This window comes from Rosa rugosa, chromosome 2 (genome assembly GCF_958449725.1).
Source record: "Rosa rugosa chromosome 2, drRosRugo1.1, whole genome shotgun sequence".
Lineage (NCBI taxonomy): Eukaryota > Viridiplantae > Streptophyta > Magnoliopsida > Rosales > Rosaceae > Rosa > Rosa rugosa.
In genome coordinates, this window is record NC_084821.1 from 18,605,611 (window position 1) to 18,626,187 (window position 20,577).

General features: G+C 39.7%; 1 protein-coding gene and 1 pseudogene across 1 annotated transcript; both read left to right on the forward strand.

Moving 5' to 3' along the window:
- Positions 1-3,714: 3,714 nt before the first annotated feature.
- On the forward strand, positions 3,715-5,608 carry LOC133730486 (uncharacterized). The gene is made up of 6 exons (XM_062158065.1): positions 3,715-3,868; positions 4,003-4,113; positions 4,412-4,444; positions 4,533-4,553; positions 4,773-4,912; positions 5,337-5,608. The coding sequence occupies exons 2-6, from the start codon at positions 4,100-4,102 to the stop codon at positions 5,606-5,608; spliced, it is 480 nt and encodes a 159-aa protein (XP_062014049.1). The 5' UTR covers positions 3,715-3,868; positions 4,003-4,099.
- Positions 5,609-16,206: 10,598 nt separating this feature from the next.
- Positions 16,207-19,964, forward strand: LOC133732048 (uncharacterized; annotated as a pseudogene).
- The last annotated feature ends 613 nt before the right edge of the window (positions 19,965-20,577 follow it).

Below are 20,577 nucleotides of genomic sequence, written 5' to 3' on the forward strand. Positions count from 1 at the left end.
AACAAAAATCCGGTGGGACAAAAATAACCTCAGTCGAAGGGGAAAAAGAGCACAACACACCCTTCACGTTTCGAGACCATACATGTAGACACCTCCCCCTGATGTCTGCATCTCCCCCTGACAACTACGGTCATTGGAGTTCGGATAACTTCCGCAAACGATTCTACCAACATGTTTCTCGAAAGTGGAATTTAGGCAATGACTTAGTGAGCAAGTCTGTCATATTGTCCTCAGATCGAACCTAGTTCACTTTGATCTTGAGGAGAGTTTGTTGTTGCTGATTATACTTGGTGTGGTCGCTTTTGATATAGCCTCGCTTCAAAACAAGCAGCATTATCCTATATGCTCGTAGGCTCATCTGTGGTAGACTTCAAACCACAATTGTTCGAACATGCGTAACTATGGATCCAATCCATATACATTCATGAATTACTTCATGAAGAGCAATAATCTCTACATTGTTTTAAGATATAGCGACTAGGGTCTGTTCTGTAGACCTCCAAGATATCACGGTCTTTACCCATGGTGAACACTTAACCAGTTTGGGAATGACCTTTGTATGGGTCAGAGAGATACCCAACATCAGCAAAACCTTCCAAAACACATGTCGTTTTGGGATGGGGATAGAGGACGCAGGCTAGTGATGGCGGCGTTCCTGGTGTGTGATGGGTCTGAATCCATCATCTCTCTATAGGGATAGAACAAGCCCATATCAATCGTACATCTCAAGTACTGAAGATATCTTTTACACCAATCCTAATGGCGCCGCATTGGCGCAGAGCTATATCTTAGCTAACAAGCTTACTGCAAATGTGATGTTCGGTCTTGTGCATTTAGCTAAGTATAATAATGCGCCTATTGTACTAAGTAAGGCACTTCTGCCTCTAGCACATCTTCGTCATCATCCTTTCGACGAAGAGGATCCTTATCAGGATCAAGACTACGGACGATCATGAGGGTGCTTGAAGGCTTGACCTTTCAAAATGCCTAAGTATCTATCGACACGATGCTCAAGTTTCAAACCGAGACATAATCGTGTTCTTCCAAAATCCTTCATCTCAAACTCGGATTTCAAGTGTTCAGCGGTTTCCCTTAACTTTTTAAGGGTTTCTAATGAAGATCATGTCCAACATGAACCGCGATAGAATCCGAAACTTGTTATGGAAACGCGTTGGCATATCCCTTCCCAATCAAGTAGTCATTTTAGTGAGCGTTCCAAGCTTATTGTAAACTCGCTCCGTGGTCTAGAGCCACTTGACTTGGGTAAATGAAGTTCACCATGAACCTTCATCTATATTCCATATCTAGATCCCCATAGAGATACGTAGTGACCACATTTGTAAGTTGCATGTTCAGTTATTCGGAAACTACCAAACTGACAAGGTAGTGGAGTGCACTGACATCCATTACGAGAGAATATGTCTCATCGTAGTCGATTCCAGGATGTTTTGTGAGAAGCCTTGCGCCATAAGGCGAGATTGCCATCTCTTTTTCTCATCACGCTTTCTAACGAAGACCCATTAGTCAATAGGTTTTATGTTATGAGGTGTTGGCATCACTGGCTAAAAAACCTTCCTCTTCGTTAGAGAATCCAACTTAACCCGGATCGCATCTTTCCATTTAGACCAAATCTCTCTACGTTGGCATTCATTCATCAACGGAGCGTGGTTCGATATCATCTGACTCAACAAACTCATGCGCAACTACATCATCAATTATGATGAAGTTTCTATCCCACGTCTCATGTACACTAGTGTAAGTTTCATAGAGCTCTTATATTCTCAAGAATAGGTTCTGACGTTGAGGCGTCCCCCAACGATAACCATAACCCCGAAGATTCTCATGAGACGGATTTTGAGTCTTGATGATCAAAGGATTGAAATGTGCCAAAGTATACTTCGAACGCACGGGCCTCCCACGCATCCTAGCTAGGGCCATGGCCTGTAACGCCAGAGTGCCACTCTCTTTGGCGTTGGCGCCATGCCTACCTCTGTGTAGGGTGGCGCTACGTCCTCTCGTAGGGACGTCCATCCTTGCAGGCATGTTTGCAGCATATTGGTGTGATATCATTACTTTAACAGGGATCGATATGGGACATAGTGGGGACAGGCCACGACAATTCCTGTCGTTCCTGCTGAACATCTATGTTCTTATCTCCCCCTAACGATGGGAAGACTGTCTCATCAAAGTAACAAACTGCAAATCTAGCGGTAATGAGATCGCCTTGCAAGGGCATTAAGTGGCGGACGATTGTTAGAGTCTCAAATCCAACGTAGTTGCCTATTCGTTTGTACGAACCCATCATAGAGCGCTGTGGCGGTGCAATTGGCACATAAATGGCACACTCAAAGATGCGTAAGTATGATACTTGTACCTAGTCACTAGCTGTAACGCAGAGGTAGATTGAGTGGCGGTGGGTCGTAGACGAATTAGCATAGTTGCATGCGATATTGCATCACCCCAAGCGGATATAAGGAAATTCGTGGGCATTACCAATGTCCAGACTACCATCGTAGTCATTTCCGGGAGACCATTTGGGTATGTTCATGGGAATGTGATGTCCAACATCAGTCCCAATGTAATAACCATCGAAAGTCTTCGATGTAAACTCGCTAGCATCATCAAGTCCAATTGACGGAATAGGATGATCCGGGGAGTGAGCTCGTTGTCATATGATATTTGCCAGGAGTGTAGCATAAGTAGCATTACAAGTGGACAATGGCAAAACACGTGACCAGCTTGTTTGCGTATCAACCAATATCATGAGATATTTAAACGTCCGCAAGTTGGTTGAACTAGTCCACAGAATCCCTACGGATTCTATTTAAGAACATAATGAGTATTTTCATATCATTTGCATAGGACGGTCTCAGTCCTAATTTCCCTAAGAAACGGGCTTTGTAAAACGAACGAGAGGCTTTAGAAGCAACCAATGAGAATTTTGGTTGGGCCTGAGCGTCTGAAACGCTATTTGAAGCAAGTTGGTGATTGTAGCATCACCTAGGATGCCATCACCATGATGGACGCCATCCATGGCATCATGGATAGGGACTGCGCCAACCCTAGGCTGGTAGTGGACGGAGGCAGTGCCCTAGGTAGCTGCGTCTAGGGGTAGGCTCGCGAAACCGAAAACCGAAAAAAACCGCACCGATACCTGAATCGCAGCCGAAAAAAACCGCACCGAATCTGGTCGGTTCGGTTTTCAGTTTTGGCCCGGCCAAAACCGAACCAAATTGCAAAACCAAAACACTGTTCATTTACTACAAAACGACGTCGGTTTGGATTTAACTTCAGAAACCCTAATGGCCGCCATATATATTGATGCTAAATCCCTTGGTCAATCTTTAGTCTCTATCTTGAGAACTTCTCTTCAGCCGCTCTCTCTCTTCTCTCGCCCTCTCATTCTTCTCTTCGTCAATCCTTTCAGTTTTCTCATCGCCATAGAGAATTCGAGATCCCCAAGGACTAGATCGATCAAGCTCACGAGGTTAAGGTCTCGGTTGGGTCATGAAGACCAGATCGATGGCCAGGGATCTGAGCGAGATAGTGAAGGAGATTCTCTCGGTTGGGTGCTGGGTCGAAGGCAAGGATCTGTAGGATTTTCATCATAGATTATCCAGGAGATTACCGATGGCGATGTTGAGGTGCTGGTATGATTGCAAGTTTTTTCAATTTCAAATCTCGCTGCTCTTGATGCTGGGTTTATATCTTTGTTTCATCGTAGTTTCGTCTTTTTGATAAACCCAGATATGATGAATATTTCTGTTCTTTCGCTTTTGATTAATAGTTCTCTGCTTTTTCAGTACCGATCTTTATATTCGTCAGTGATACATCTTCTGCACCTTGGTATCTCAATGCCGAAAGACCTGTAAGTTGTTCATTTTCTTTTCTGATATTGAGTTGATAGTTATGACAAACAAGCCTCTGTGTGAGGTATGAGTTATGATACTGATATATGATATATTGTTTTGCCTTTTGTTTTTGGTTTGGTTTGATCCAAAGCTTGAAACATCCAAGGAAATGGAAATCAGATCCAGATTGTTGTTGAAACTGATGATGTCTTCAAAAGTGCTTGTTGCTTAGCTTTTTCTAGACCAAGATGGTTGGAAAACTGTAAGTCTTCACTTGTGTACGCTTAGCTTTTTCTTTAGCTTTTTATTTTGACGTTTTCTTTAGTTCTTTTTTATTTTGGCAATGTTGTTGGAATGGGATAGAATGATAGATGAGTGTTGTGTGCAAATTGGAAACATAATTGCTTTATTGATCGCATAATGGCACTTAACTTTCTTTTCATTTGCTTGGTTCTGGTAGCAATCTTGTTTAAATTGCAAATTTGGTACATAATAGATGGAAATGGCATTTGCTTGGTCTGTGTTTTATCACTGATGAGTGTTGTCATTGCTTTGTGCAGTATCAAAATTGTCAAATTCTTTTATGTTGGTGGAAGCTGCTTTAGCAGAGCATGAAATTTCTGGGTATGGAATGCTAACTTTTGCTCTTACCATCTGGCAGTACAGTTACATAATCAACTCAAGCTGGGGAACTTATCAATGGTTCAAAGCTAATGACAGTAAGTTCTACTTTGTTTCCTTTATGTTCTCTTTCTAGTTCAGCAAATAAACCTTTGAATACTGCATCTTTGTTTTCTAATTCTAATTGTTTTCGGCAAAGAACATGCTTATACATTTGTTAGTGCAAAGACATTAATTGTATGTCTTTCTTCTTTGAATTTGATTTGGAGGCTTAGACTTGTTATTTTTTTTTCCTGGTAGGTTAAATTTTCTCTCTATCAACCGTTTTGAGAGGAAAAAGAATATAGACTTCACGATTTCAGCTTTTGCCATGCTTCGCACCCTTGAAGGAGATGTGCTTCATGGTCTTAATCTGGCTGAAGCTTCCTTGACAATTGCAGGCAAGTTCCTACTTATTTTCTGTCCAACTGATCTTATTGATCGAGACCTCATACTAGTAGATAAATATTCAAAAGTAGGTTTTGTAGGGACGTGTAATTAATTACTAGGTGCTCAATCACCAAGAAGTACGCTCTTACTTGATTCTGTAATTAAGCTTGCCCCTTAGGTTCATTGGTGTCTTGAATGATTCAAGTATTTTGCCAACAAGAAGAACAATGCTTACTGTTCTTGATAACTAATGTGTCCATGAATATTAGTTACTGACCATGAACAAGGCACTTGAATATCATTGCCTTTCTCTGACTCAGAAGATCTTTGCTAATATATTTGTTCCTCTATTGCGTGGGTCTTATACCTGTATGCATTGTCTAATTTTTTTTATGCTGCATTGTTACCTTCTGTCTAATATTTTTTGTGGCTCAGTTCAATCTAGTGCTGCAAGCTGCTCTTGGTATGGAGATGTTGACTTGGGAGAGAATCTGCAAGCTCAAGTAGTGAAATTTGTGTTTACATGGTGGAAGAGTGATTTGCTCTGTTTATTTAATTTTTTTTTTCTTTCAGTTCTGTATATGGTTAATGGGTTGCTTTTTTTTTTACTTTTTATAATAAATAAGGCTCCAATGGCCTTTATTCTTAATTTCCGGATTATAGATGGGATTGATTCGTGGCTCAAATGGATATATATAAATGATTAAAAAAATAAAAAAATAAGAATGAAATTTCTTTGTTCAACTAAAATTTTTTATTAAAAAAAAAAACCGAACTTGACCCAACCCGAGCCGAACCGAACAGTTCGGTTTAGTTTTCGGTGTTAAATTTTCAAAAATGGAAAACCGAACCGAATTTAATATCGGTTCGGTTTTCAGTTCTGGCCCAAAACCGAACCGAATAAAACCGAACCCACCCCTAGCTGCGTCGGTCACACTTAGTCTAGAAATCAACTTTTGATTCATGCTTCGTTTCGCTCGAAAAAAATGATGTCCATGTGAAGTCTTTAGTAGACGGATCATCATATCAAGACTAAGATGATCTATCCTATCGTCACAAACTCAATATGTGTCTAAATCCAAAAAATCTTCTCTCATAACTTTATTGGATTAATAGCTCGAATAGTGACATAGAATCCAATAGAGAGACACATAAACTTTTCTAAGATGCGCCTTTGTTAACAATCATTAGAGGTATTGAAAAGGAACTCATTTCCGTTTTCTACATGCGTTTTCGCATGGAATCCGTTGGCTATTTATAGGTGCGATTGGCCCTAGGAGAGTAGAGAGTTTTTGTGACAGTAATTAAGGTATCATTTGACAAGTGGAACTTGGGCTATTCCATGTCCTTGAATTAATACTGATGGCCCAGCCATCATAGTCACAAAAGTCATATGCTCAGAATCAAAATGGAGTCATAAAGAACTCGAAATTTTATTCATAAGCTAACGGAGTTACATCATTGTCTCTTTGACTAAACAAAATCTAATCCAAAATGATAGCTAATGCAAAACAATGGTAGTCGTCTAAGTTCTGTCGGTAATTCCAAAATAAATGTGACCAGGTGAGTAGAGAGATGTCGGTGGAGCAAGGCTTGCTTAAGTACCACTAATCTCAGAACTTTCCTAGACATCACACTTACTTTGAGTGAGCCTACTTTGAAGAAAAACTAAACCATTGTCATTTACTACAAAAATATATGGCAATTGCCTATTATATCTCTTGGAAAAGTAAAGACTTAAACAGAATTGGCGATCTATTGATCCCAGCCAGATTTGTAGTCTTCGACCCTTCACTCTAGATCATCTTCTTGATCTTCTTGTTCCATATAGTGAGCTTCTCTTGCTTCACAATATGCTTTGTAGGCGGTGACGATTTCTTCACGAGCTCTACAAATGTGTGCCCAATGATCAGACACTCCACATCGAGAACATACATCTCTTTGCTCAAACTCCATTGATTGAGGCGTTTTGAAAGCGTCATTTAGATGGCTCTTAGTGTTGGTGGCGCCACCAACATGGCAAAAGGCGTTGCCTCCTTCTTTCTTTCCACGTTTACCTCTTCAGTTCCGTGTTCGCCTATTTTGGCGATTACCTTCTCAAGTAGAGCGATTATATGGACCAGAAAGTCCAGAAGTATCCCTAAGGTTAGGGTTTTGCTCTTGGCGCATTCTCTTAGGGACGCGACTATAATTGGATTCCAGAATATGCTCTATTTCCACGGATCTCGAATTATAGTTCTTCACAAGGATGTTGTCATGTTTTTCAGTGACATTCATAGCTCCAATGAGCTCATGAAACCTTGTGATCCGTCCTGCAGTAACATCGATTCGATAGTTCTTAGCAACCATCAATGCAGAGACGGGGAAGGTAGAGTGAGTCTTCTCAATCAACATCGCATTTATGATCTCTTTACCACAGAATTCCATTAAGGATTTAATGCGAAGTGCTTTCGAGTTGTAGTCATGAACTGACTTGAAATCACATAAGCGGAGGTTGTGCCATCTCACTTCTAGGTCAGGAAGCAGGGAGTCACGGACGTTGCCAAATCTATCTTCGAGTGAGACCCACAGCCTTCTGGGGTCTTCTTAATTCATACACTCGTACTGGAGCGAATCATCTATATGATGAGTCATTAGGATGACGGCTTTCGCCTTATTTGCCTCTAAGGCTGCTCTATTTGCTTCAAAAGCTTGAGCTTGCTCAACAGTTAGCACGTCCTGGCTAGGCTCGAGAATCGTATCCAGGATTCCATCGGCCTTGAGATGCTGGCAGACATCATGAATCCACCTGTGATATTCAGAGCCAGTTGTTCCCAATGGAGCAAAGTCCAATTTGTTGTGGTTACTCATCCTGAAAGAGAACAAGAAATTAGGGTTAGTTTCGGAGTGAAAAAGGCTACCACGAAAACAAATAAAATTTTTGAGTGTAGTCGCTTCCAAGAAATTCGATTCCAAGAGGGGTTGGATTAGATCGAAACAATGATGTTTGCGGTCAATCGTTTTATCTCAACAAACTCTAAGTTTGGAGGACTCTACAAGCTCCAAGCTTGGAGTGAGCACGAACCCCCACAGTTCAGCTTAATTTGGTCTCCCCTATGATAAAGAAAGGGGGGGTAGAAGAAGGGAGGTTGCAAGTCCCCGAAAAGAAGAGAAATTAAATGTAAAAACTCTAAAAAACGGGAACTTTTAGAAAAAAAATACCTCGAAATAGGTTGCCGGAAAAGTTGGCAGGAAAAAGTCGCCTGAAAACTGCCGGAAAGTTGCTGGAAAAATGGCCGGCGGTGGTTGACCGACATTGACCGCTGACCGGGTTGACAGTTGACCGGCGCTGACGTGGCACTGGTGCTGACGTGTCAGGATGATGTGGTTGTGTTGCTGACGTGGGAGATGACGCGGTGATCTTGCTGACGTGGCAGCGGCTGTGGGTCAGTGGGCCGTAGAGGTGGCAAACAGGCCACTAAACACGAGCATGGCAAGGGCCCGGCACGACCCAAACCCTTTAAAGGCCCGGCACGACCCGAGCACGTTAGAATAACGGGTCGGGCTGGGCCTAAGAATATTGGCCCATTGGCCCGGCCCGGTCCAAGCCCGTTGATTACACGCATTTTTATGCATGTAATTGTATCTAAAATACTAGAAATAAGTTAATCCTCAAGTCAATTATTATGTAATTAATATATTTTTATTTATTTTGTAGGAAATAAGCGGAGTCAAAGATATCGGAAGAAAATAATGCAAAATCGGAGTAAATAGTAGAGAAATGAAGAAAAGAAAAAAGTTGGATTAATTAATCATTAGTTTAATTAATTAATCAAACCATGATTAATTAATCATGTCAGCCACAGCCCACAGCTATAGTCACGTTTGTTAATTAAACAATAGTTGTTCAATTAACTTGAGCCAATTAAAGGCTAAAAGCGTGGCAGACCCATTTTCCCTACTTTTCTCTTATTTTTCTGCGCAACCCAGACCTTGAAATGATCTTTTCCTCCATCCTGTCTCTCCCAGCCACGTGTCCCATACTCTCTTCTAAATGAATCTCAGCCACAGACCCATCCATTCCCTTAGGTCACAAAACAGAGGCAGCCCCTTTGGGCTGCCCTCTTTCGCATTCTCCTCCTCCATTTTTCATAATAGTTTTAGTTTTCTTTTGGGTATTCATAGAATTTCTCATACAAGCTTCAAGGATTCATCAAGAGCTACAAGATTCAAGACTTGGGTAATTGTAGGAGTTATAATTCAAGATTAGTCATGCTAGCTTTTTAGCTATTTGTGACTATTCTTGTTTTCTCATACACTTCTATTCTCTTTTCTATTTGAATTTTGTAATTTTGATGTCTATGATTATGAGTTGTGAGTAATTTCTTTGTTGGGGGTTAGGGTTGTGTCCCTCACCCAAATTTTGTGTAAAAGATGTTTAATTTAATGTAATGATGCAATTTTCATATGATGGATGCTTATATCTATTTTTGTTGGGTTAAAATGCATGTCTAGGAGCCTAGTCAACTCTAGAGTGTGTATTTTGAGCATGCCTAGGACGGAGTTAGAGGCTTGACCCCCTCTAATTCCTAAGCTAGAAACCTTCAATTTCGTATTCGAGGGGTTATAAGCATGGTGATTTACACCCGTTGCGTGATTGCGCGGGCGGGTCGCTTAGTAGTCTAATTCCTCGATCTCTACGCCTCTTGATGTGAATTAGTGACCCTTGAACCGGCTCTAATTCATGCCAAGTGAGTTCCTACGGCCCTTGAACCAGAGTAGGAATACCATGAAAGGGAATTTCGGTCCTTGAGCCTTGAACCGCCTTGGATACGACTAACGCCAAAGTAGGAGATTTGCATCTACATTATATTAGCTTCCGACACATAGAATTTGGGTGAAGGAACCTCCCTAGCACCCGACATTCCCATTTATATTGTTTACACTTTTATTAATTTCTTTGCATTTTTATTAGTTGCTTTGCATTTTATTACTTTTTTGTTCAGTTAGAAACAACCCCCAAACATTAAACTTTTCCACTCATTTGTGCATATCCATCACTAGGTTCTTAGTTTTGATTAGGTTTTGGTGAAAACCAAAGCCGAGCATTGTTAAGGCTTGGTGCCTTAGATTAGCATTTTTATTTATTTTCTTTTTCTTTTTCTTTTGTTTGCTTAGTGACTTTAGTTCTGACTATCCAAGGATTGTGGGTTAGCCACTAATCCCCGTGGTACGATAAACTTTGGGCATAATATTTCCCTATCTTGACAATGATACGTACGCTTGCGTAAATGTGTATCAAGTCACCCGTAATGGGCCCAGCACGGCCCTAGCACGACATATTGTGGGCCGGTCCGTTACAAACACAAAATTTCATTTTGTTTTTAAAAATATTAAAAAACTACAATGATGAGATTTGAATATGAGACATTTTTATTTAAAATCTCATGACAATTCCACCAATGCTTTCTTTTATATTGTCAAAATAATGAAACAAAACATTATATCCTTGTTTTGACATAAGTATTTTTTCTAAATATTAAATATATGTTTATTAATAAAGACTAATCTCATAATAATACAACTATAGAATGAAGGAAATTAAGAATAATAGATACTAAATATTCATTATATTAATAAAGATTAATCTCACAATAATATACTAAAACAATATATTTTGAGTTTTTTTTTTCTTTCTTTCTTATGGTGGAATATAAAAAATTATTAGAAATCTAATCTTAAAAAGCTAAGATTAAGAAAAACGTTGTAGAACTTAATTTATTTTAATTTTCTAAATAGTTAAATAAAATTAATTTTTATTTGTTCAAATTAAGATTTTAAAATTGTGCTTTATAGTGGGTAGGCACGAGCACGGCCCGTTGTTGACCCGGCATGAGCACGGCCCGGCACTATATGGGCTCGGGTCATGGGCCGGGCCGGGCTTAATGTTTAAGTAAATGGGCCGGCACGAGCCCGGCACGATAATAAATGGGTCGGCCCAAGCACGGCACGAAGCACGACTAGGCCCGCTTAAAATGGGACAGGCCGGGCTGGGCCGGCCCGTTTGCCACTTCTAGTGGGCCGAGTTGACATTGGTCTTCTGGGCCAAGGGCTACACTTCAGCATCTGGGCCGAGGTCTGCTTCTCTTTTTCTGGGCCGGGTCCAGTTCTTCTGAGCTTAGGGCTTCTTTTTCTTCTTTCTTCTTTTTCCTTCTGGTCTTTCTGATGGCAAGTAGGCTGTGGGGCCTTCTCTTTTCTTTTGCTTCTTCTTCTTCTGCTGGGCACCGTGCCCTCCTTTCTTTTCTTCTTCTTCTTCTTCTAGGGCCCACGCCCTTTCTTTTCTCCTCCTCTTTTCTCTTTCTTTTCTTCTGGCCATGCACGTGGCCGGCTCTCCCACTTTTTCTTCAGCCTTTGACTAGGACCTTCTTCTTCCTCTGATGGCATTGACCGAGACGTCCTTCTTTCAGTTCCTTGATCCTGGAGTCAAGGTGCCAATGATGACAAAATTTGACTCTAAAAAGGCTTGTCTGGAAGGTGGCAAACCGGGCAGGAATATTTAGGGTTTGGCTATTAGGTTTCAGGGTTAGGCTATTTGTTTCAGGGTTAGGGCTTCATGCTGATAACGTGTTTAAGGAAAACTGAATTGGGAGAGAATTGAGACGTGCTTTCATTGATAATAGGGGTCTCTTTATATAGAGGATTACAAGCATAGAGATAGAGTTGTACATGGAAACATAATCGTACATTGATTGGATATCTCCTAAGATTCTCCGAGAATATCTCTAATATAAACCCTATTTCAACTAGAGAAAGTAACCTCGAGTTTGGACCAGACACATATTCTGGATTTACTTGAACATTAATTACTTTCTGAAGAAAAGATTACTTTCTCATAAAAAATAAAAATTTACTTTTTTGAATTCCCCTAACAAAATTCAATGATTTTCTTCTAAATAATAGGAAAGAGGAAGTCGAATTTGAAACCTCTACCACAATGTGTTAGTGAAAATTACTTTACCCCTATTAGATTAAACGTTAAGAACTTGTTTAAGTCAATTTTATAAAATATTTTAGTATTGAGATTAGTAAATCATATCTCAAAATATTTTAAGTGTACCACATTTTGATGTATCGCATTTAAACTACATGATTTGGTGATTTATGAGATTGAATTCCACCATAACATCTAAAGAAGTATTACTTTTCATTACTTCAAGTTTTTTTTTTTTTTTAATCGGCCCGAGGGGCAATAATATCATTCATCATAAGCCAGAATAGGCCCTTACATACCATTCCGCTGCCATTTAAGGACATAGGCAGACAAGAAGATAATGATAGTACTCACAATGGTACGTAGAAATAAACATACTCATTAGACAATCAAATACGTAGAGGTAGCAGGAATCCTCCATTAGTACTACGCCTGAGGCACTAGAGATCTAGGTTCCTAATACAAGAAACATTATTGTAATTAGAAAAAATTAAAAACATAGGGTTGGGCCAAGGGCCTAAACCCTAGCCCAAAATAATGACTAGGGCAGAACCCCAGCCCAACAGTTCGTGGCCCAATAGGATAGTCCACCAAGGAATTGGCACCAGGCCCATCAGTCTGGTACGGTCCAATCCACCTTCTCCCACCAACGTCCCGTCGTGCATCACCATCCGGCCAAGTTCTGGCCGACCCACATCACCTGACCAACATCGCCACAAGCTGCCCCGCCACTCCATCATCCTGGCGATCCAAGCTGTTTGGCTCCAGTTTTCCTTGAGCTGGTCAACAGTCTCTTTTCTTGCGCGGGCGTGCCAACACAGTTCGGGTGCGGTCGTCGTGGGTGTCCCTTGACCTGACTTCTTTCAAGCGATTGTGGACGAGGAGAGAACCAACCTCGTTGTGGGATTCTTTGTGCCTCGTGGCGAGGACTTTTGCTGAGCTTCTTCAAAATCACAATCGATACTCGATGTTGTAGATCGAGCAGAGCGAGAACTACTAGGAAGTGAGGAGAACTTGCTAAAGCGTGACTTTAGCTTGGTTGGAAAGTTTGGTGGCACTAACAGTCGGCTTTTGAGGAGACTAGGACTAGAGTGTGACTACCGGTAAGAGAAGAAGAGAGTTGCTCTAGAGAGGCTTGGATAATCTTAGAGATTGTTGTTGTGAATTGTGTGTTGAAGTGTTTCATTGTAACCTCTATTTATAGGCTACCATGCCAAAGTGTTTATTCTTAAACAAATGCTAGTAGAGATAAGGAATGATGAGTTTTGGAGATAAGGAAGCATAATTGGAGATAAAGAATGATGAATTTCGGAGATAAGGAGATAAGGAAGCATAATTGGAGATAAAGAATGATGAATTCTGGAGATAAGGAAGCACTTTCGGCTCCTTTATTCCTTCAATTATATCTCCATCAAGAATTCAGATTTTGACCGTGACTTCTTCATAACAAATGTTTCAGTATGAGTGTAGATCATCCTGGTAAAATTTGAGAGTATAAGTTCTATAGTGGTTGGGTCGGAAACGCTGCTGGACCTCTTACAGGTCCAGTTTTCTAGTTTTGCTTCTGCAGAAAATTGGACTGATTGTTTGAAGGCCTTCCACTCAAAAATAGCTCTGGCACTCTTCATAAGAAATGATCCTTGGGCTTTCTAGATTTAATCTAGAAAGTTTTAGCTCATTTGGGTTTCGTTTGGTTAGTCTGGCGCCCCTCCTTCCTTGTTTAGCTCGGTTTCTCCTAGCCGAAGTAGGAAAATGTGCTAAAGTTGACTTTTCATGCTTCCATGCGTCCATGCTTCCATAGTAGGCTTTATTTAGCCTCTAAATATATATTTCGAACTTGTCGACAATATATAGCTTGAGCCACTGACATTGACTCAATTTCTCCAAGACGTGCCTTGTCAGGCCAAAATGCTCATTTTGGGTCCAAACATTGCCCCCCAGACCTCGAAGTCAAAGGTCTTCGTCTTGACTGAAGAGGTCTTGAATCAGCACTACTCTTATGATGTCGTTGCTCCAAAGCCACTTGTATTGGCTTGACTGATATTACTTGACTGTTTCCATATAGGCCTCTAAATAGGCCATAAAGCTTGAATGCCAATACTGAATTGCCTTTGTCATGAACTGACGCTTCCTTTGCCAACTTTATTGCCCCCCCCCCCCATGGATCTGGCGAAACTTGGGCAGGTTGTAGGAGATCAGAACTTTAGCATGCCCCCCATGCGAAGGAGACTGCTTTTGATTGCGAATGAGGATCCTTCTCTTCCTTGGTGGTAGCTTCTCTTCCTTGGTGGTAGCTTCGCCATGTGTATAGTAACATGGTGTCCAAAGGCCTTCACTGCTGACACATATTGTGAACCTCCACTCAAAACTACGGACTGCAATGGATGATTCCGATTCTGATTCCGATCTTGAGCACTCCACCGGAAACCTCCTTTGGATGGCAGCCGCACGATCTTATATTGGAGATGTCGATGATGATGATGATGATGAGGAGGAGCAGCAGCAGAACTTGGTCTTGCCAGGCTTGGTGAGTGAGTTGAGGAATGCATTGTCGAAGATTAATGCTGATTTTGCCAAAGAAATCCGAGGGAAGCAAGGGAAGTCTCTAATGATTGATTCTCTGGAGGGAATCATGAACAGTGATGGGTTGGATTTAGATTATTATGGGTTTAGCAGTTGGTGCAAGTTTGGGTGGTACGAAGCTGCTGATTTTGGGTGGGGGAAGCCTGCATGGGTGAGCAGCATTGGTTCCAGTAGTGCTCCTCATTTCATGAATCTGATCATTTTGGTGGACACAAAGTCCGGTGACGGAATCGAAGCATGGGCCACCTTGGATCAGCGTCAGATGGCTCTACTGGAAGGCAACTCCAACCTTCAGAAATTGGTTTCAGTGGATCCTAGTCCTTTGATCTTAAATTAACTCTATGTATAATTGTATATGGTGTAAGGTTAACTACCATCACAAAGCTTCCATTCGCTTCACTTAGTTATCTGGTGATCGATTAAGGAATTTGTGATCACCCACCCTTGAATCTGATATCTAGGGTTGAGGTTAGAAGAGTGTATTTAAATATTTTTAATGTAGTCATCAATGTTTAATCCAAGTGTGTGGTAAGCAAATTTTTTTTTTTTTTTTTTTTTTTTCTCAAGGGGAACTCAAATGCTTCCTAGGCCCAAGATAAACCCCTTCGGCGCATGTGAAATGCTCCAACTGTGCATTGCAGCACAGTACTTGACCACTTTGACAACTTCGGGATTCGAACCTAGGTTGGGGAGTACACCCAATTAGGCAAGAACCACTAAGCCACTTGCAGTGATTTAGTAAGCAAACCTTTTAGTCACATAGTAATCTATTCGAATGAGCATCAATGAATACACCACTGGAGGTAAGATCGTGCGGCTGCCAAGGTATACATATGGTCATTCGATTCGAATGAGTATTAATTGGTGATCATATATATGGTCATATATCAAACTAATATACCTTGTGAGATGGAGTATTAATTGGTGTTCATATATATGGTCATTCGAATCGATTAATTGGTGTTCATATATATGGTCATTCGAATGAGCATCAATGAGTACACCACCGGAAACCTTTTAGTTTGATATATGATAAAGTACTACATGCAACTTTAGCTGAATATAATGTGTTATCTTGCTAATGTATACGTAGTACTTTAGTTGTGATCATTATCTAGAGTAGGGTCAACCACATAATTGTAGTAGAGATAATGTCAATTATATAACCCAAATTTCAATTTGAAAACCCTAGTTGAATCCTAGCTAGGTGTCTGAACAATTCTTAGATAGTGATTGGACATGGTATGTTAGTATGAGTTTACGTTACTAAGTGTGTGAGAAAAAAGAACTCTACTAACGAAAAATAGTTTCAATTTTTATATATATTGAGTTAGGCCGTCGAACTATTTTAGTTGTTTGATATTCCGTCAGTCCAGCCGTCCGACCCTTCAATTTCAATAAACGGTGCTTTTGTACTTTTAGATATTTCAGATTTTTAAATTAATAAATTATAATGGATGCGCGTATGAGTATATGACTATCCTACTGTCTATATTCTATAATTTTTTTAATTACTTAGTTGCTATCAGGTAGGTCATAGGTGTGGACATAGACAAATAAGAAGTTATAAGATGCGATGATGCCATTTCGTGTCCGACTGGCCGGAGGAGCAGGAGATGCCATGGAAATGTAAATAATGAAATTTAATTGTAAATACAAATTTTAAATAGGTAAAGGAGAAACAAAATCAAGACCGTTGAATCATGACAACCCCGCTTCTTTTTCCATACATTCACACTGCTTCGAATGGAAAACTAAGAAGAAAGAAATGAAGAAAATAAATTAGCGAATAAATAGAAAAGCTTCTTCTTCTTCTTCTTCGTCTGGGCTCTTGGACCGGGTCCTGTTATGGCTCCTCAGCTTCCTCTATGGTCTCCCTCGTGCATCAGTTTGTGCTTCTTTGCTTGGTTGCAAGGTTTCTTCTCCGTCGTCCATGGCGATACTAATCTCTCTTACGCTTCTCTCACCCCCATTGACCGCGATCTCTACCATTCTAGGTCAGCTTTTCTCATTTCTTAACCATTTCAATCTGACTCGTGTGAATTCTGTGCTGAATTGGAGATATCATTGATTTTGCTCTTGATTTTGATTTCAATATTGGTTAAGGAAATTAGGTCTTACAGTGACTGAAGCTCGAATCTTGGCCATTCACTAAGTTATCATTTGGCTTACTTGAATTTGTTAGGTGAATTAGCCTCGAACATAATCAAAGTATTGCTTTCTATTGGTTTACAGTGGGGGTTTGATGGAAGAAATTAAAGCTTTGGTCCTTCGACACAAAGATAAACTCACTGTAGGTCAATCATTTTTCTGAATTTCATTTCATGTCCTAAGGTCCTAAACTTTTCGTTTCGATTCGATGATAGTTGGATACAATTAAGGCTCAAAACAAGGGCTGAGATTTCTGTAGTTACTTATAGTCGGAGAAGGCAGGAGGCCGATGACAAGCCAAGGTTTCGGATCCTTCTTGTAAGCTTTCTATACAATTCTATGTGTTGGATGACATGATTCGTTTTAATTAGATTTTGATTGGTAATGGCTGCTGTTTTTGACAGATGGATTCCTTGTCTTCCAGAGTTTCGGGCAGCATGGAAGGGAGCTCATTACATCTGAAGTCGCTTTGCGAATCCTTTCAATCTTGTGTATAGAAAAGTTTCTGCCCAACCTAGACCAAGCTTCCTTAGACCAGACCCTTGACAATCTTGTGATAAAGGTAACAACTTTACTAAATTTTTGTCAATAGTTATTGATGTAGCTGCAATTAGCTTTTACCAAGTGATGTAAATAGTTAATGCAAACATTTAAGCAGCATATTACCATAGGATGGGAGCTACAATAAGAGGGGTATAGTAGAACTGCAAAGCAATAGATAGTCGCCTCTTCTTATCCTAATCCTCTCCCTCTTCAAGTATGTGGCTTTCACTAAAACTTACCTTGCATTTCTCCTGAAGTTAAAAGGCAATATTGGTGTATACATTAGCTCTAACTTATAGACAACTCTTACATTGCGATGATTTTGCTTCCATGTTGTTCATGGATCTATTTCATATATTGCACTTGAAATTTTTTTAGTTTGATTACCTTTTATAAGGTTTCCCATTTTTATTTTTCCTATTAGATGGAAAGCTGTTCCTGGCTTTATTAATCATCCCTAGAACCCAAAATCCTAGGGATCAGAATATATTCCTCTTGAATTTTAGCTGGTTTCTCTGGATATGCTTCAGGAACCTTGGTAGTTTTTGAGTTCTGATTCTAATTTATGTCAGGTGGTGCCCATGGAAAACCTAAATGGCCGCAGACTTGTTGAAGCAGGAGACCTCTGCGAGAGGAGAAATGGTAATGCCGCTGATTCTACTGACTTCAAAAGATACACATACACTACTATAAATAAAATTCTATTTGTCAGTCAACATATATAAGAAACGACAATATGGCAATTGGAAATTATTTCACTTTCCATTATTACTTACTTTTACTCGTCCTCCTACACTAACGCTTGTGTGATAAACTTATTTAAATGTTTAAGTTTGTACTATGTGACAGGGAGAGGAGTTGATCTTAACCGTAATTGGAGCGTAGATTGGGGCAAAAAAGAGAAGGTTAGTCAATGCTGCTCATTTGTTTAAGTCCCATTTTCTTTTCTATGCTATGTCATTTCATCATGTTGCTTGTTTATTTCATCTTTAAGGTGTATTGATCTCTTGTTGAGGTGGAAGTTTTTTTAGCCAGTGCATATAGAAATTCAATAGTTGAATTTCATATGCAACGCACCATTAGATGAGTCTGGAGTTTCATCCAGTGGTCATGTTGCTTCACTCTTTAACTTATATATACAATTGTCAGTTCATTTCTTGGGCGGTTCTGTGCTTGACACTCTTCTTTCTCTTTCATGTTTTTGTTTAATAACAGGACTATGATCCGTATGAGGAAAATCCTGGGACTGCTACTTTCAGTGAGCCTGAAGCTCAAATAATGCGGAAAATTGCAGTGTCATTTGATCCGCACATATGGGTTAATATACACTCTGGGATGGAGGTGGGTCAAACTGACTTCCAATTATATTCCCTCATGTTGTCTCCAAAATCATATCCACCTTTTTCAAGTTTCAGAATAAAGCACTTCTTTTTTTACTGAAATATGATCTGCATTACTTAGAGAATCTGTTCAGATTAAAGCACTTCTTAGGGTAACTTAGGATTTTGGCTGCATAGTCTGTCTGACGCACTCTTAACAAAGTTTTTTTCTTTTTTCCAGGCTCTATTTATGCCGTACGACCATAAGAACACAAACCCCTGATGGAGTTCCCTCACAAAAGATGAAGTCATTGCTTGAAGAACTGAACCATCTGCATTGCCAAAAACGTTGCATGATTGGGTCTGGTGGAGGTTCTGTTGGGTTAGTAGTTCACTTATTCATTGTTCTTATTGTTGTCATTATTACCATTAGCATGCTACTCTTTTATTCAATCTCATTCTCACTACAATGGCCAATGGGGGCTTGGTTGGAGGTGCAATGATGTGTGATAGCCAGAACGCCTTCAACCTTGTGGCTTGGGGCACATTTCATAAATTTGGTGGTTAGGTTTGGCCTGCTGGCCTTGCTTGTAGCCATGTTCTGTTCTCTAATAATGTTATTTTGTCAAGCAATATTTATGTTATTAATGTGATGATAAATAGCCATTGTCAGAGCCAAAGTTCAAAGGATTCAATTTTTACTACTTCAAAATTCTTGCAGTAAGAGTTTTCAAATACTTAATATTGTTTAATTGCAGATATCTGGCACATGGGACAGCAACTGATTTTATGTTTGACATTGTAAAGATGCCGATGGCTTTCACCTTTGAGGTTTGTCACAGCATGCCTCTTTTTCCTTAAAATTTTAATTTCACAGCACTTTGACTCATAGAAAGAAGTATCCTTTTTCATTGTGATTAGATATATGGAGATGGAGCAGCCTCATCAAAAGATTGCTTTAAAATGTTCAATCCCACCGACTTCGGTACCTTCAATGTATGTAACTTTATGGTTCATCTTCTATAAAGAGAAAAGGGAGAGCTGTTGTTTAACAGTGCAATTTTTTTTTTTTTTTTTTCACTTTCAGAGGGTCCTCAATGAATGGTCAGCTGCATTTTTCACGATTTTTAAATTGGGGCCAAACCTGCTTGGTGAAAATTATTCAAAGCCCCCCTTAGACAAGTGGGTGTCCATAGATGAGTATCTTGATGGGTACTTGGTCGAGAGGAGTAGTAGATATGGAAAGAAGATGGAGGTGCTTGAGCTAGGACTGCAGGAGATAAGAACATATTTCAGGCTCTTCTTGTTATCCTCAGTTCTGTTACTGTTCATGTTCTGTTCCAGAATTTCAAAAAGCAAGTTTTCTAGATCAATTGTTTCTGCTGTTGCACTCTGAATTCAGATATAGGATTGTTTACCAAATTTTTGACAAATTATGCGTCTTAAAATTTTTATTTGTAAAGTACACACACCATAGGAATATATTGTTTTAACTTACAGGTGTAATGGTTTCTCTGTAAAACTCATTATTCTTTCTTTAAGGAAAGGATCGATTTGTGTGGCCAAACAGAGCATCCAAGTATTTGGTAGACTGAATCTGCATCTATTTAAAGTGGAAATAGATAATGCTGGCATAAAAATGCTCTTCCTTTGGGATAATGAAGAAAAATAATACAATGTAGTCACCTTAGGATAAAAATATAATCGGGAGATTTTACAAGATACAAGCAACAAATCATATTTTCCCTGGTGCTTATGGAAAAAGAATTACAACCAAAAATTAGTGAGGGGGGGATGGGTTGTTTCTTCAATTGTTCTTGTTTGTCATTGGTCAGTGTCTTTGTTTCCAAACTGAGGAGCATGATTTCCCTTGAATTTGAATTCCCTTTGCACGATGGCCGGTGTAAATCAATCATCGTTCCTGCAAAAAAATCATTAGACCAGAGGAAAAAATTAAAAATGTTTAATGCGGTGGCTGGTGATTCATTAAAACCTTTGGAGATGCCTAACACACTTTGAGAAACTTATTTTCATAAAAAAACTTCAATTCATGCTTATGTAAAAGAAAAGCAATATCGTTGTTAGGGTTTTGACCTAACCTTTATAGTAA